Genomic DNA, 15775 nt, shown 5'->3' on the forward strand with positions numbered 1-15775 from the left:
GTGGACGAGATCGATGAGGTAGTGTATGAGCAATCGCAAACAAAAACTGAGAAAAGCCAGAGATCGAAGAACTACACTATCTTGGAAGATCAAATCCTGATTGGGGCATGGAGTGCGATGTCTCTTGATGCATGCACGGGTACTTCTCAAACCGCCAAGAGGTATTGGCAAAGGATCTAAGATCAATACTTCCGCATGATGGCAAAGTACCCCAATAGGACTCCACGCACATTTCGTCGCTTCAAGGGTGTTGGGATGTGATCAAGCCTATGTGCAGCCGTTGGGCAGCTTGCTTGGAGCAAGTACGCAATGCACCTCCAAGTGAAACCGTGGAATCCGACTATGTGAGTTTGTTTTGCCTTTGTTCAAGTTGTGCACATCATATTGCATCATTTCACTTTGTTCAAATTGTGTAGGACCCAACATAGATACAAAGACATGGAAGCTTCGGAAGACAAATTCTTCAAACTAGAGCATTGTTGGGACTTGCTCAAAGAGTGCGAGAAGTGGAAGTTGATCGACAAAGAATCCCCACCGAAGAGAGGTTCACTTACAAACATGGATGAAGATGAGGATGATGATGGCCCAAGAAATTTGAACAAGCCCGATGGCGACAAGAAGACTAAGGAGAAGATGAAGAGAGAGCACGAATCATCGAGCTTGAGGGAGAAGATTGATGGCATGGTGCAATCAAATGAGTTGATGTTGTTGAAGTCGTTGGAGATTAAGAAAGAGTTGGCCGAGAAGAAGGCAAGGGAGAAGCAAGAAAAGTGGCAATTGCTCAAGGAAGAGGGGCTGCGCAAAGCGGTCATTGAGGAGAGAAGAGCATGTGCCGCTGAAAACAAAGCCATGTCTAAGTTGCTCGCCGAAGAGAACAAGATCATGACAATGAACCGCAATGACATGGACGACCTCACCAAAGAATGGCATGATATAGCAAGGAGAGAAATCTTGAAGAGGAGAATGGTTGCGTCGGCCAGCGCGTGTTACAGTGCCGGAGATGTTTTCTCTGCCCCATATGGTGCCAATGTCAATGATTTCGGTGCGGGAGTTGGAACAAGTGTCGGAGGTGGATTCGGTGGTGGTGATGAACTTCAAGATGGACTCGATGGCGTCGAGTGAAGATCGACCAAGATGATGCCGGACGTGGTCGTCACTTTTGCAAGACCCTCTTTTGCGTTTGTCCTACTAAACTGAAGCTTTTATTTGCGCCTAAACTGTGTTATGTTGTTTGAATTTAAACTTATTTGTCCAAACAGATGTTAAATTCGAGAATTGGGCGTCTTTGGTTTGCGGGTCAACGCGGCAGTGCCCGAGCAGACCCCCCAAAAAGCCGACCCGTAAAAAAGTATATTCCGCGCATATCCTTTTATACGGGTCCGTGTGGGGGGTCTGCCTCTGCGGCCGTCCACGCCGGACCGCAAAGCCCTTTTTCCGCGAACTGCAAACGCGTTTTGCAGACCGGCGGGATGCGGGGTCTGCTAGAGATGCTCTTACAAGTGACTCCACAAATCACATAGATAGTTTGGGCAAGGCCGAAGTGGGATGGTGGATCAAGCTCCACTCATATCTTCGATTTGACCATGACTTGTTCACCAACAGCAACCATTGTAGTGCCTGCTCCAAAATCTTTATTAAATTCCGTTGTTGATATTCAAATGTCAATGTTAGACTATGTATAACTTCTGTACCTATGTACGTATTATAACACAACCATTATATATAATGAGATAAGCCACCCCTAGAGGGTTGTGCTGGTTCCCAAAACTTATTGTCTTACATGGTATCACGCTAGGTTACGATCGCTTCCGCTTCTAAACCCTAATACCCGCACCGCCGCCGCCGCCGCCGCCGCCTTCACCGCCGCCGCCGCGCCACCGATCGCGCCGCCGCCATGTCGAGCGCCGCCACCACCGGTTCCACTGCTGCGGGATTCCTCCCGGCCTCTCTTGCGGCTCTGCTCAACCTCCCGCTCGATGCCGTCTCCGTTCCGGCTCCGATCGGGACAAGGAGCATCGACTCCGTCTTCTCCACGCCGCCGGCGCCCTCGCTCGGGCGTGACCTCGTGGTCCATACCGCGGCGCCGCCGTCCGCCGAGGATTCCGCAGGCGTCGTCCCGCCGCTCCTGCCGCGAGCGGATCACACCGCCCCGCTGGCGGGGTTGGCGGCGTCCGCCCCGGCCGCGGGCCTTGCGGCGTCCGCACCGGCCGCGAGCTTTGCGGTGCCCGCCCTGGCTGCGGTCCCGCCTCCTCCCGCATCGGCTTCGGTGCCTCCGGCTGCCTCCATGGTGTTTGCACCCCAGGCAGCCTCATCGATGGGATCGTCTTCGCCGCCGCCGTTTCACTTCGGTCATCTCATCACCATCAAGCTCTCCGCAGACAACTACATCTTCTGGCGTGCGCAGGTTCTCCCGCTCTTGGGGAGTCACTACCTGCTAGGCTACGTCGACGGATCGCTTCCCTGCCCACCCGCGCTGGTAGACAGCGTGCACGGTCCGGTCTACAATCCGGCCCATCGCGTCTGGACGGGGCAGGACCAGGCGAACCTCTCCTCCATCCAGGGGTCGCTCTCGCCAGCAGTTGCCGGCCTTGTTGTCTTCGCGAAGACGTCTCATGAGGCCTGGACCATCCTTGAGCGCACCTTTGCAGCGCAGTCCCAGGCTCGTGTCTCTGCACTCCGTCGTCAGCTTGGAGAGTGTCAGAAGCTTGACTCCACGGCCACTGAGTTCTACAACAAGGTCAAGGGCCTTGCCGACACATTGGCCTCCATTGGACAACCCCTCACCGACTCCGAGTTCAACTCGTTTATTGTCAATGGTCTTGATGAGGAGTATGATGCCTTAGTCGAGATCATCAACGAGCGGGGTAACTCGACACCCATGTTGGCACACGAGGTTTTCTCTCGGCTTCTTCTCACTGAGCAACGGGTCGAGACTCGCTGCACCAGGGGCACTGGCTCTCTCTTGGCCAACGTCGCCACCAAGGGTGGCCGCTCTTCTTCATCACCCCGGTCTCCCTTAGGGCTGCCACCGTCGCCCGCCTCGGCCCCCCCACCTACTGCGACCTTACCGGGGGCTGGCGGTCCACGTGTGTGTCAGCTTTGTGGCCGCGATGGGCACTGGGCCTCCAAGTGTCATAAGCGCTTCCAGCGAAGCTTCCTTGGTCTTGGCAATGACGGCAAAGATACACGCAACAATGCCCATCAGGTCGCCATGGCTGATCGTCCCGCGCCGCAGAAGCACCAGGGACACACTCAGTCCTACTCCATCGATCCACACTGGTACATGGACTCTGGGGCGACAGAGCATCTGACCAGCGAGATGGGGAAGCTTCACACTCGTGAACCCTATCATGGCTCCGACAAGATCCACACCGCCGATGGAGCAGGTATGCACATCTCTCATATTGGTCAAGCATCTCTTCTCACTAGACATGCCAATAGGAGTCTTCAGCTTCGCAATGTTCTTCGCGTTCCATCTGTGACCCGCAATCTTCTTTCAGTTCCTAAACTCACACGTGATAATAATGTGCTTTGTGAATTTCACCCTTTTGATCTTTTTATTAAGGATCGGGGCACGAGGGACATTCTTCTTAGTGGGCGGTTGTGCCAGGGCCTCTACCGTCTGGAGCATCCTGGCGTCGCTCGCGTTTTCAGTGGAGTTCGGGTCTCTCCGTCACAGTGGCATGCTCGTCTTGGTCACCCGGCCACACCTATTGTCCGTCATATTTTGTGTCGTCATGAGCTTCCTAGTTTGTCTAGTAATAAAGATGTAGCAGTGTGTGATGCTTGTCAGCAGGGGAAGAGTCATCAACTTCCTTTTTCGGAGTCCAGTCGTGAGGTGAAACATCCGTTAGAACTTGTGTTTTCAGATGTATGGGGTCCTGCTCAGACTTCTGTCAGTGGTCATAATTACTATATCAGTTTCGTTGATGCTTATAGTCGCTTTACCTGGCTTTACCTTATTAAACGCAAATCTGATGTGTTTGATATTTTTGTTCAGTTTCAAAAACATGTTGACCGTCTTCTCAAGCACAAAATTGTTCATGTCCAGTCGGACTGGGGGGGCGAGTATCGCAACCTCAACTCCTTCTTTCAGTCGCTTGGGATAGCTCATCGTTTAGCATGTCCACATACACATCAGCAGAATGGTTCAGTCGAACGTAAGCATCGTCATATTGTTGAAGCTGGTCTTACTCTTTTGGCCCATGCATCTGTTCCGTTTCGGTTTTGGAGTGATGCTTTCACCACTGCATGCTTTCTCATCAACCGTACTCCTACTCGTGTTTTAAACATGAAGACTCCCATTGAGGTTCTCCTTAATGAACAACCTGATTATACCTTTCTCAAGGTATTTGGGTGTGCTTGCTGGCCGCATCTTCGTCCATATAACAAGCGCAAGCTTGAGTTTCGTTCTAAGAAGTGTGTTTTCCTTGGCTATAGCTCTCTTCATAAAGGTTACAAATGTCTTCATGTTCCCACTAATCATGTCTATATATCTCGGGACCTCGTGTTTGATGAGCATGTTTTTCCCTTTGCCAACCTTCCTGTGTCCACTGTCGAACCACCATCCCTGCATTCATCCTCTGTTGCTTCTGACCAATTTGATGATGTTGCATACTCTCCTTTGCTGTTACCTAACCATGGTGCAGGAACCGGACGTGGAGCTCGTTTGGAGCTGTTGGAGGATTCACCATCATCATCGTCGTCTTCTGGTGGGCACGTCGATCGCCCTATGTTGCATGGCATCGATTGGCGTGCCCATGCATGGTCACCCGGCGAGCCCGTCGCGCCGAGCATCTCCACTGCTCGGTCTGCTACACCAGTGATCGCCGAGTCTCCAGCGGCTCGGCCTTTTTCACCAGCGGCCGCCGAGTCGCCCGTGGCTCGGCCCGTCACGCCGTCTTCGCCCGCGGTTCGGGTCCTCACGTCGCCTTCATCAGCGGATCGGCCTGCGACACCGGCCGCGCCACGGCCCACTATGCCGAGCTCGCCATCGGCCCGGTCTGGGATGCCGGAGTCGCCAGCTGCTTCGTCTGCTCTGCCGGTTTCGCCGGTGGGCCGGCCTTCTTCGCCGACTGAGTCCGAGGCTACCGTGCCTGGCTCCTCGTCACCGGCTGACTCATCAACGTCGCCGTCCTCCAGCCCGTTGCAGGCTGCTCCATCGACCTCGGTGGTTCCTGTGTCTCGACCACATACACGCAGTCGCAGTGGCATTTTCAAACCTAAGGAACGTACGGATGGTACGGTTGCTTGGTTGGCTGCTTGTTTGGCTGCTGCTGTTGCGGATCCATCTTCTGAGCCTCGCTCATATCAGGCTGCCCTGCGCATTCCACATTGGCGAGAGGCTATGGAGAAGGAGTTTCATGCTCTTCTTCGTAACAAGACATGGACTCTCGTTCCTCCACCACCACGGGTAAATGTTATTGACTCAAAATGGGTATTCAAAGTGAAGAAGCATTCAGATGGATCTATTGAGCGTTACAAAGCGCGACTTGTTGCTCGCGGTTTTCGGCAGCGTCATGGTCTTGACTATGAGGACACCTTCAGTCCTGTTGTCAAGCCTACCACTATTCGGCTTCTTCTCTCCATTGCTGTTTCTCGTGGTTGGTCACTTCGTCAACTTGATGTGCAGAATGCCTTTCTACATGGATTTTTGGAGGAAGAGGTTTATATGAAACAGCCGCCTGGTTTCTCTGATCCTGATCGTCCTGACTATATCTGTCGTCTTTCCAAAGCACTATATGGTTTGAAGCAAGCTCCTCGTGCCTGGCATGCCCGCCTTGCCTCTGCCCTTCGTGCTCATGGGTTTGTGCCGTCCACTGCTGACACTTCATTATTTCTTCTACAGAAGCCAGAAGTCACTATGTATCTTTTGGTATATGTCGATGATATTATCCTTGTCAGCTCTTCTCAGTATGCTGCTGATGCTCTTGTCTGCTCTCTTGGTGCTGATTTTGCGGTCAAAGATCTTGGGAAGCTTCACTACTTTCTTGGAGTTGAGGTCACTTCTCGTGCTACTGGTCTTGTCCTTACGCAGAAGAAGTATTCCTTGGAGTTGTTACAAAAAGCCGGCATGCTGAAGTGCAAACCGACCACCACACCCATGTCGTCTACCGACAAGATAACAGCTGTTGATGGTGAGTTTTTGTCTCCTGCGGATGCCACAGAGTACAGAAGCATTGTTGGTGGACTTCAGTACTTGACGATCACGAGACCAGATATCTCTTATGCTGTTAACAGGGTTTGTCAGTATCTTCAGGCTCCCAGAGATACTCATTGGGCTGCTGTTAAACGCATTCTTCGTTATGTTCAGTTCACTCTGACTTTTGGTATGCATATTCGGCCGACTTCCTCTCGGGTCCTTTCGGCCTTCTCTGATGCAGATTGGGTTGGTAGCCCAGATGACAGGCGATCCACGGGGGGTTATGCAGTATTCTTTGGCTCTAATTTGATCGCCTGGAGTGCTCGGAAACAGGCTACTGTGTCACGTAGCAGTACTGAAGCTGAGTACAAGGCTGTGGCTAATGCTACTGCAGAGATTATTTGGGTGCAGTCTTTGCTTCAGGAGTTGGGTTTGTCTCAACCACAGCCTCCTATTCTTTGATGTGATAACATCGGTGCTACATACCTTTCTGCAAATCCAGTATTTCATGCCCGAACGAAACACATTGAAGTTGACTATCACTTTGTACGGGAACGTGTATCACAGAAGCAACTCCAGATCAAGTTTATCTCGTCTAAGGATCAACTTGCAGACATCTTCACTAAGCCTTTACCACTGCCACAGTTTGAGGCTTGTAGGCGCAATCTTACCCTTCTCAGTTCTTTAGAAAGTGGCTAAGATTGAGGGAGGGTGTTAGACTATGTATAACTTCTGTACCTATGTACGTATTGTAACACAACCATTATATATAATGAGATAAGCCACCCCTAGAGGGTTGTGCTGGTTCCCAAAACTTATTGTCTTACAGTCAAGGCCGTCTCAACCTGAATTATCTTCCATGGCTGAATCTTAAAAATTAATGCATGTATCATTGCAAGAAAAATCATAGCACAATAAATCCTTGTGTAGTTATATTAGCTGAATAAGGCCTGAATGTTGGCTGCATTCACATGGGCTGGCTGATGAGGGCATTCGTTGGGCAAAGTTCGGTGCTGAACTTTTCAGACAAATGGTGTATCGGAGATTACAGTGCATACAAGATGGTCCTTGAGTTCATGGATACATTTAAATTGCATAACAATCAACATCGAAAGAGATTTTTGCGAGTGTTATTCCTTTTAATATCACATGATCTGTTGGTTTGATGAAATGTATATTGTAAATCTGGTGCTACATAATCCTTTTTTTATGATGTTGTTTCGTTTCTTTTGTCGAAAGATTTTTTTATACTATATGCAAATATATCAATAGGATGTCAAATATTCCAGGCTTAATCTATAATCTATATGTAGACCCGCCTTTTTCTATGCTTTGATTTCTGAGGCCTGATTTAGCTTGGGCACCCCTTTATTTTTTCCAGAAAATGGTGACATTTGTGCATCGAATAGACGCTTCGGCATTATCATATCTGTTATTAGTCTTCCCTTTTTTTTGTTGCTGGAATGTTATTGGCCTTCCTGACAGAGGTATTTGACATATACAACAGTAAATTTTCAGGCAGTATCCTTTGGTATAAGGTGCATCGCAGGTGCACCATTACTAGTTCAACGATGAAAAGCTGTGCCCGTCTTAGTTCTAGGAAGGCACCACAGCTCGAATGGTTGGGGCATCGAGAAAACCAAGAACAAGATGAATGGGAGCAACAGTTACGCCACAGTATCCCATCCCGGTGATGGATGAACACAAAGCTATTGTTAGATTTGATTTTACAGAGATTTTCGAGGACCCATCACCGTGGCCTTCGCGGTTACAGTAAACTACTATGAGAAAAAGGAAGAGTGGCAGTTCAATAACCAGACTAAAAATAAAGAACACCAACTGCAACAAATGCCAAGTCGCTAACTACTAGTCCCTAGTAAGTGTCGTGGTTTTAGTTCAGAGTACTAGATCTTAGCGGTACTGCTGCAGGAGTAAAACGAGTACAGAATAACATCACTGATACATGGAGAACTCCAGGCAGAACCTTCCGTCCTGTAATTCCATCAGGAAAAGAGGCTTCCAAGAGATTCACAATTCAATCAGTCAGGAGAAACTCCTCCGGCACGGAATAAGGATCCAGCTCCAAACAGCCTCGAAGCTTGCCTCCTCCTTCGTTTGTCAGATGGAAGCAAGGGATCTGGTGAGAGAACTTCAGGTACTCATCCTTGCCTATGGTCTCCACAGTTGTCTCCTTTGTAAATACTGCCCTGTAACCATCAACCTTTCTTAACAGCCGAACTCGTATGGACGAATTAGTGTGGCAGAATATCTCCACCAACTGATAGTCACAGCTGCTAAAATGGCGTGCAGTCCATCCAGCCTTCCAGTCCTTGTAAACGGCCCAGACCTCACCAAGGCGAGGCACGATTTCATATTCGTTTCGTCTGCCAGTTGGTCTAGCAAGCACAAGACGAGAAAAGCATTCTGCTATTTCTGCACCAGTGTAAGTCATAAGGCCCTGCGCAGTGGAAACCTTAAAGGTTCCGCAGCCAACAGGCCGATCTTCTGTCACCAGTCTTCTCTCCTCCTCTCCCCGGGGGCATGCATCAAGCCATCTTGCTTGTACTTTGTTGTTCTTGAGATCAACACTCTCTATGAAGGCATAGTAATTGGGGAACTTATCGATATCGCTGTAGATGGACCAGATCTGCCCAGGTCCGAACTTGGGAAGCAGTCTTGTTTCTGAAAATTCATAGAACTCTGAATCCGGACATTCATATTCTGTTCGGACAATATCTTCAGATTTCTCACCAACATGTGTACATTCTACAGCAGATGGAGTGTTATGCTCTGTCTTCTCTTCTTTTGGCATCTTTGCAAACGTCCATGTGTTCATGCATGTCGCATCTTGCTTCTCTCCGTACCTAACGGATCCCTTGCGAGAGTTATTTCCACCTGATGAACCAGGACATTTGGCATCAAACTCCTGACATTTTGCTGAACTTTTTTCCAGGACAACAGAAGCAAAGGCCTCTTCCAAATGAAGGGGGAGTGCTGCAGGATCGAGCTCAAGACTTCCTTGTGGAACGCCTTCTCTTTCAGTTCCACACATCAGATGATGAGGGACACAATGTGAAAACCTCAGTGTGCTATCCCGCGGTATCGGGTACGCACTTCCCTCTTTTGACTGCATAAATAAGCTGACGAAACCTTTTATTTTTACAAGCGGCATGACGATGATGCTAGTTCCTGTAGTGAAATCAGAGACAACTTGAACAACCTCATACTCATAGTTTGTGTGGTTGCCAGCATCTGAACCCCAACCAATGTCCCATCCCTTAAAAAGGGCCCAAACTTCACCTTTCCTAGGATATATATCATAGGAGTTTCTCATCTTGCTTTTCTGACAGGAAATAGTATGAGAGAACATGCAAGTTTCTTGAGCTGTTTCTGATTTTCCACGCCTGAAATGTCCACAAGCAACAGGCAGTTCCCCACAAGACCAAGCCAGCTCCTCTTTATTTGTGGGATCAAACTCCAGCCAAATAAAGTGTACCATAAACTTGGGGGCCCTCTTTACCTTTGTAATTCGAGCATAAGATCTTGGCATACAGCTTCGACTATCATAGACAGCCCAGACCTGGTTCATTCTAAACTGATTTACACCTCGAAGTTGGTCAAAGTTGAAAAATTCAGGACATGATACTTTTGCTTGAACAATATGACCAGATAGCTCATCAACATCTGTACCTCCTACAGAAAATGGAGTGTTATGTCCTCTGTTCTCAGCCGCCGGTGTCTTTGTAAAGATCCCTGCATTTGTGCACGTAGCATGTTGCCTCTCCCCAACCTTCATGGATCCCTTGTGAGAATTATTTCCACTGGATGAGCCAGCATATTTGGCATCAAACTTCAGGCCTTTTAGTGAACTGCTTTCTGGAACAACACAGGTAAGAGCCTCTGCCAAGTTAAGGGGAAGAGCTGTAGGATCAAGCTCCAGAGCTCCTTCTGGAATGCCTTCACTTTCAGCTCCACTCATCAAATGATACGGGACGCAATGTGAGAACCATACCGTGTCCTCCTGAGGTATCAGGTATGGGGTGGCCTCTTTAGACTGTATAAATAAGCTAATAAAGACTTTTATCTTTACAAGCGGAATGACAACGATACTGGTGCCTGTCGTGAAATCAGAGAGGACCTGAACAACTTCATATTTGTAGTTCTTTTGGTTGTGAGCATCTGAACTCCAACAAATATCCCATCCCTTGAGAAGGGCCCAAACTTCACCTTTCCTAGGATATATCTCATAAGAGTTCCTTCTACCAGTGAATATGGCATGTACAGGATGAGAAAAGTGTTTCGTGTCGGTGTAAATCGTAATACCACGGGTGGTGGAGACCCTATATGTTCCGCACCCAACAGTTCGATCTTCTACCAATCTTTTCTCCACCTCCCCATCAGGACAAACTTCCAGCCATCTTGCATGTACTTTATTGTTCTTGAGATCAACTTTCTGTATCAAGGCATAGCAGTTGGGACACTTATCTTTGTCACTGTAGAGTGCCCAGACCTGCCCAGGTTCGAACTTCTGAAGCGATCTAATTTCTGAAAATATTCCTGCATTTTTCCACACCCCAGCAAACTGTTGATCTGGACCAGAAGGAGCAGGTTGCTCAGTTGAAACATGTGCTATAAAGGGCTTCGAGCAATTCTGGCAGCGGACAAATTTCAACAAAATTGCATGGTGGTACTGATATTTGGTGCCACAAGTTGGACAGATGGTCCAAAATGTTTGTGGCTTTGCAGAGTTTGAGCCACGCAGCTGTTGTCGTTGACACTCATTATGGAGACTCATAGTAGTATGAAGTGAGATATACTACTTCCAGATAACAAAGGACAAACTGTAGACCAAAAAAGTAACTTGTGAGCCTGCAAAACACAGAATTATGATAACGAGTACACTCTAAAACAGAAGGACAGAAGCGCTTCTTGCTAGTATACAACAAGCAACAAAAGAACAACACTCGCTTTCTTGCCACCCTAAAAAACAAAATTAAATCAGAAGGAAGTAATATTTTTTAGCTATTGTTTCCAACATCAAATACCTGGTTTTTTCATATGTTGCATTATCTATTTATGTTTCATAAGATAAGGCAATAGGCTAAACATGTGGCAGATCAGTTTCTAGATGTATGTGCTCAACTGATCAGAAAGCACTCCCGCCCAGCAGGGTTCAGTTTCCTATATTCCAGTAAATTCTGCATATCACTGGAGGTTAGTCGCCATGGTTCTCCGGTGGATTGTGGTTAACGTGTATTTTGCTCTCCTTTTTGGTATCTTTCTCAGTATTTTTATGAAGGACAATTACAACTCCACCATAGGTGCCTTGTACTCTCTGCCTTCTCTGGTGTTCTTCTAATGCACAATGACACGCATTTAGATGCGTGTTCGAAAAGAAGAAAAAAGGACAATGACAACTGATAGCTTGGGAAGATAATAAAGCCACTCCATCCACTACAAAACGAAGAAAAATAATGGTGACCTTCATCAGTGACTTCAGTGAGTGGAATCACTTAATACATCAGATGTCTCTCTACCTTCTGTGCAAGTTCAGTTATTACACATCAAATTTGTCTTTATTCGATCATGTATTTCTTTAATGGTCTAATTTCTATTTCTTGATTCTTTTTATTAGATAAAGGAAAAGGTCACGTCGTCGTACTCTAGTTATCACCCAAACTACAATACGCGCAGTCCACTCATCAGTGGCCGGTTCTTCAAGCTCCACTGGAGAACTCCCTTACAAACTCTAAAGCTAATAATCACCTCCATTGGCTGTGAACCTCACCACCAACCATGCCATCTACTGCTACTTCTTGCTGGTTGCTTTATGTTATACTGGTTGAGCGAACCGATTTTGATAATCAGTGGATGTAATATAAACGATTCTGGAATTAAGAGCCAAGCATGTTTTACTTTAATACCAGCTGGTGTTGTATCGATGGGACTGCAGATGCTTAAAAAGGAAGTGGCATGTGGATACAGATAAATATACTACAAGCAAGGGCACTGGATGTCGTACATGGACGAATTAAATTCAGAAAAATAAGACAGAATTTGCAGAAGCAAATCTTTCGTAGCAAGTTCTACAAGCTTTTTCTTCGTATATATTTACTACAATGAAGAATAACATTTCGCAGCTTTTATATCTCGTAACAAAGTTTCAACGATATCGTGTGTAAATGTAATCGTTGGTGTCCTTGAAAATTGGCAGCATAATTTAACAAAAGCCTGAACCAAGAGCACATATCTTCTGTACAAAGCAATGTGATTGAGAAAGCATGCCAACGAAGATTCTAATAAGGTGTCTTTAAGTTCATTAGCCATGGATTAGTGAAATATTTTTACTATAATCATCACCATATTACACAAAGGAGAAAAGTAAAGTGAACGATCATAACATAACCAGCTAGGATTTAAACTATAATAACAGGCTCAAACATAGTGATGACTTGGTTCAAAATATATTGGGATTTGAGAGGTTTGGTCATTAAGTTGTGGCACCACTAACTGATGCCAAAAGGCCCGAGGCAATATCTTGTCATGCAGATGTAGTGATGACAAACAAGCAGATGCATAGAAATAAAATTATTTAGAATGCAGTCCAGCATGTAAATTAGCAGAGGAAACAGAGTTATGTGTATCTGCTTGTACATGTGCGTTTCAAAGAACGATAAGGTTGTAAACGGAAAATCAAGAGTTCATACTTACTGCAAGCCACGGGAAAATGTGTCTCGTTAATGTTTGTTTTCGACTTACCAGTGTGCTCACAATCGTACAAACTTAAAAAATATAAATGGCACATGCAACCACCAACCAATATCATTCTTATTATTACTTTGCTCCATCTCATCAGCACAGAAAGGATAGGAAGCTAAGAGAAATAAACAGAACAGTTTTCAGTTTTCACCCTTGATATTTTTCCGAAACAGAGGCAAGAGCTTCGCCTTGTCTCATTAACTAAGAAGATTGTTGCCCCATTAATCAGAGGAAAACTGTACAACAACCAGAATCTGCCTATTCGTCTTTCCCTCCAAAAGAACAGAGAAACAAAACTCTAGTTTGATAACAAAATTAGGGGGTGTATATAATTGTTATTTCAAGAAACAAAACTCTAGTTCTGCACCCCCTTTTTTGCTAAAAAAAAATCAATTTGCCCTGTTTTTGCTATGAAAAACATCCCCCCTCCCCTTTTCCCCATAACAGAGAAAGATTCTGCACATCGGAATTCAGAAGCCCACTTTGACAATACAGAAGCATGTTTCCCAAACAACGAGACCAACAGAGATATCACGCCTTCGGTGCCTAGGAGTCTGAACAAACTGAGCTCATTCACGGCTACGAGCTTGGTGATCGGCGTGACGAAGCAACCCAAAATCAGCGCGTGAAAGGGAACGGCTCAAGTTCCTCCGAACCCTAGCCGATCAAAAAGGAGATCCTAGATATCCAACCCAGCAGCCATCCAGATTTGCCCCCAAAAATCCAAAACCATCACGTCAGGACCTACGCTGTTCAATCAAATGCGGAGCCTTTTGTTGTCTCAGCGCATGCACGGGAGGTGACGGGAGGGGAGACAATGCACATACCTAAATCGTCGACGGCCGGCAATGCGCGACGATGGGGGCCTGCGGCGGATGGCAGCGGCAGGGCGAGGCCGACCGGACCGACGAGGAAGAGGAGGGGAAGAGGCAGAGCGCAGAGGGGGTTTAGTAGGAGGGGAAGTGAGGAAGGACGGTATGGAAATGCTGGATGCATGACATGAACCAACCAAGATTAATGCTGGGTTTACTTATTTTTTAAAGGATCCCACACTTTATTAATTAGAAACTACTACTCCCTCCGTCACGGTTTAGAAGGCGCACATAGAAATTCTCTGGGACCTAGGTGGTTATCTATTGGTTGTGGAATGGGCTAAAAAATAGCATTCACACTACGCATGCATATAGAAATAGTATATCGAAGTACTAATTAGCTACTAGAAATAAATGCAATGCGCCATAAACCTTGTTTATTGTGGAAACACACGCAAATTTAACTGTGCCTTCTAAACCGTGACGGAGGAAGTACCTCCGTCCAAAAATTTTGACCGTAAATTTAACTAATAAAATGTTCATGCACGTCACAAAAAATTATATCATTGAAAACAATGTTCAAGTACGAATCCAGCGATATAATTTTTATTGACATGCATTAACATTTTGTTAGTTAAATCTTTGGTCAAAATGTGGCACGAAATACAATGGGGACCAATAAACCAAGACAGAGATAGTATGTTCAGACTAGCCACAATGGGTAGTAACATAGAGTAGTAACATAAACATGTTACTAGTCTATGTTACTACCTCTATAGTGGGGAGTAACATATGTGTCGTAACATGCAACACTTCATTTATTAAGCTATAGAGACATCTTGCCTTGATATGTGTGATATTACTCATACTACTAGTAACTAGCTATGTTACTACTTTGCTCTCCTTCTTCATTTATTGTTTGCCATATCACCTATTTTATCTAGATATGTGTGATGTTACTACCTATGTTACTCCCATTGTGGGTAGTCTTATAGGGATACAAAGGGAGTCATGAGGGGATAGAAACCACAAATGGCAACCCTGCGAAAGTGAGATAGAAAATTTCACAAGGTTGTGGGCCTCTAGATTCGAAGCACGACCTTCAAATACAAAATCACAACTAGCAAAATACCCTCTTTTATTATTTATCTCCTTGACGACTGTGATATGGGGGCCTCCTATCCCCTTTTTGATGTCATCCACAATCGGCTTGCAGTCACATGCAATCACCAAGTGATCCAAAGATAAATCAGCCGCAAGTGCCAAGGCCTCACGACAAGCAATGGACTCTAAAATTGTAGGATTTATAACCCCAGGTAGAACAATTGCTGAGGACCCGAGGTACTGACCATGTTCATCCCTGCACACTGCTGCCGGAGCTCCAACACGCCTATCATGGGACAGACCCACATCTACATGGATTTTAACATGTCCACTTGGAGGTGCTTTCCAAGAGCTCCGCCTCATTGTCACATGTGCGCGTCCAGCCGGAGTGGAAGTGCTAACAATCATATTCACATCATCCAACTCAGTAATGAAGCTTTCTATGAAGCGATGAGTCGACATTGGGCTTTGAAATATTGACTCGTGTATAGCTTTTCTACACGCAGTCCATATTGCCCAAAGAGTGACGACCATCTTTACAAACTCCATATGTGATAATGCATCCATCATGTTAAAGAGCCTACTGTTTAGCACTGGGTTCTTGAGACTCAACAATATGATCAGTTAATTCCTCGTCACCTAAGGCCCACACACACCTCAATGTTGTGCAATCAATCAACGAGTGCCTCCATGAATCAGCTGCTCCACATAGTTGGCAAGAATCTGTGTCACACATGTTTCTATGGTGGCGAACGTCCTCTGACGACAAAGAATGTCTTGCGAGCCTCCAAAGAAAAGTTCTAATTTTTCCTGGAACTTTGGTGTTCCACAAAGATGACCAGCACTTCTCCTCTGCCGTGCTATTGGATGAATCTCCTCTATCGAGCAAGTTATCTCTCATATTTCTCAAATTCACCAACATTCGATATGCCGACCTGACAGAAAATGCACCTTTCTT

The 15775-nt window shown here is 46.3% G+C and overlaps 1 protein-coding gene across 2 annotated transcripts; it reads right to left on the bottom strand.

Moving 5' to 3' along the window:
• Positions 1–7840: 7840 nt before the first annotated feature.
• Positions 7841–13798, bottom strand: LOC119355555. Of its 2 annotated transcripts, none has more exons than XM_037622372.1 (2): positions 13729–13798; positions 7841–11011 (listed from the first exon to the last, which is right to left on the bottom strand). In XM_037622372.1, the coding sequence occupies exon 2, from the start codon at positions 10935–10937 to the stop codon at positions 8178–8180; it is 2760 nt and encodes a 919-aa protein (XP_037478269.1). In that variant the 5' UTR covers positions 10938–11011; positions 13729–13798; the 3' UTR covers positions 7841–8177. The 2 variants fall into 2 exon arrangements, with proteins under 2 accessions (XP_037478269.1, XP_037478270.1); XM_037622373.1 differs by having other exon boundaries at positions 7841–10983; positions 13729–13795.
• Between the last annotated feature and the right edge of the window lie 1977 nt (positions 13799–15775).

Source organism: Triticum dicoccoides, chromosome 2A, assembly GCF_002162155.2.
Source record: "Triticum dicoccoides isolate Atlit2015 ecotype Zavitan chromosome 2A, WEW_v2.0, whole genome shotgun sequence".
NCBI classification, from domain to species: domain Eukaryota; kingdom Viridiplantae; phylum Streptophyta; class Magnoliopsida; order Poales; family Poaceae; genus Triticum; species Triticum dicoccoides.

Coding starts and splice junctions, on each gene's coding strand:
- LOC119355555 (XM_037622372.1), bottom strand. CDS start 10,937: ATGAGTCTCCATAATGAGTGTCAACGACAACAGCTGCGTGGCTCAAAC.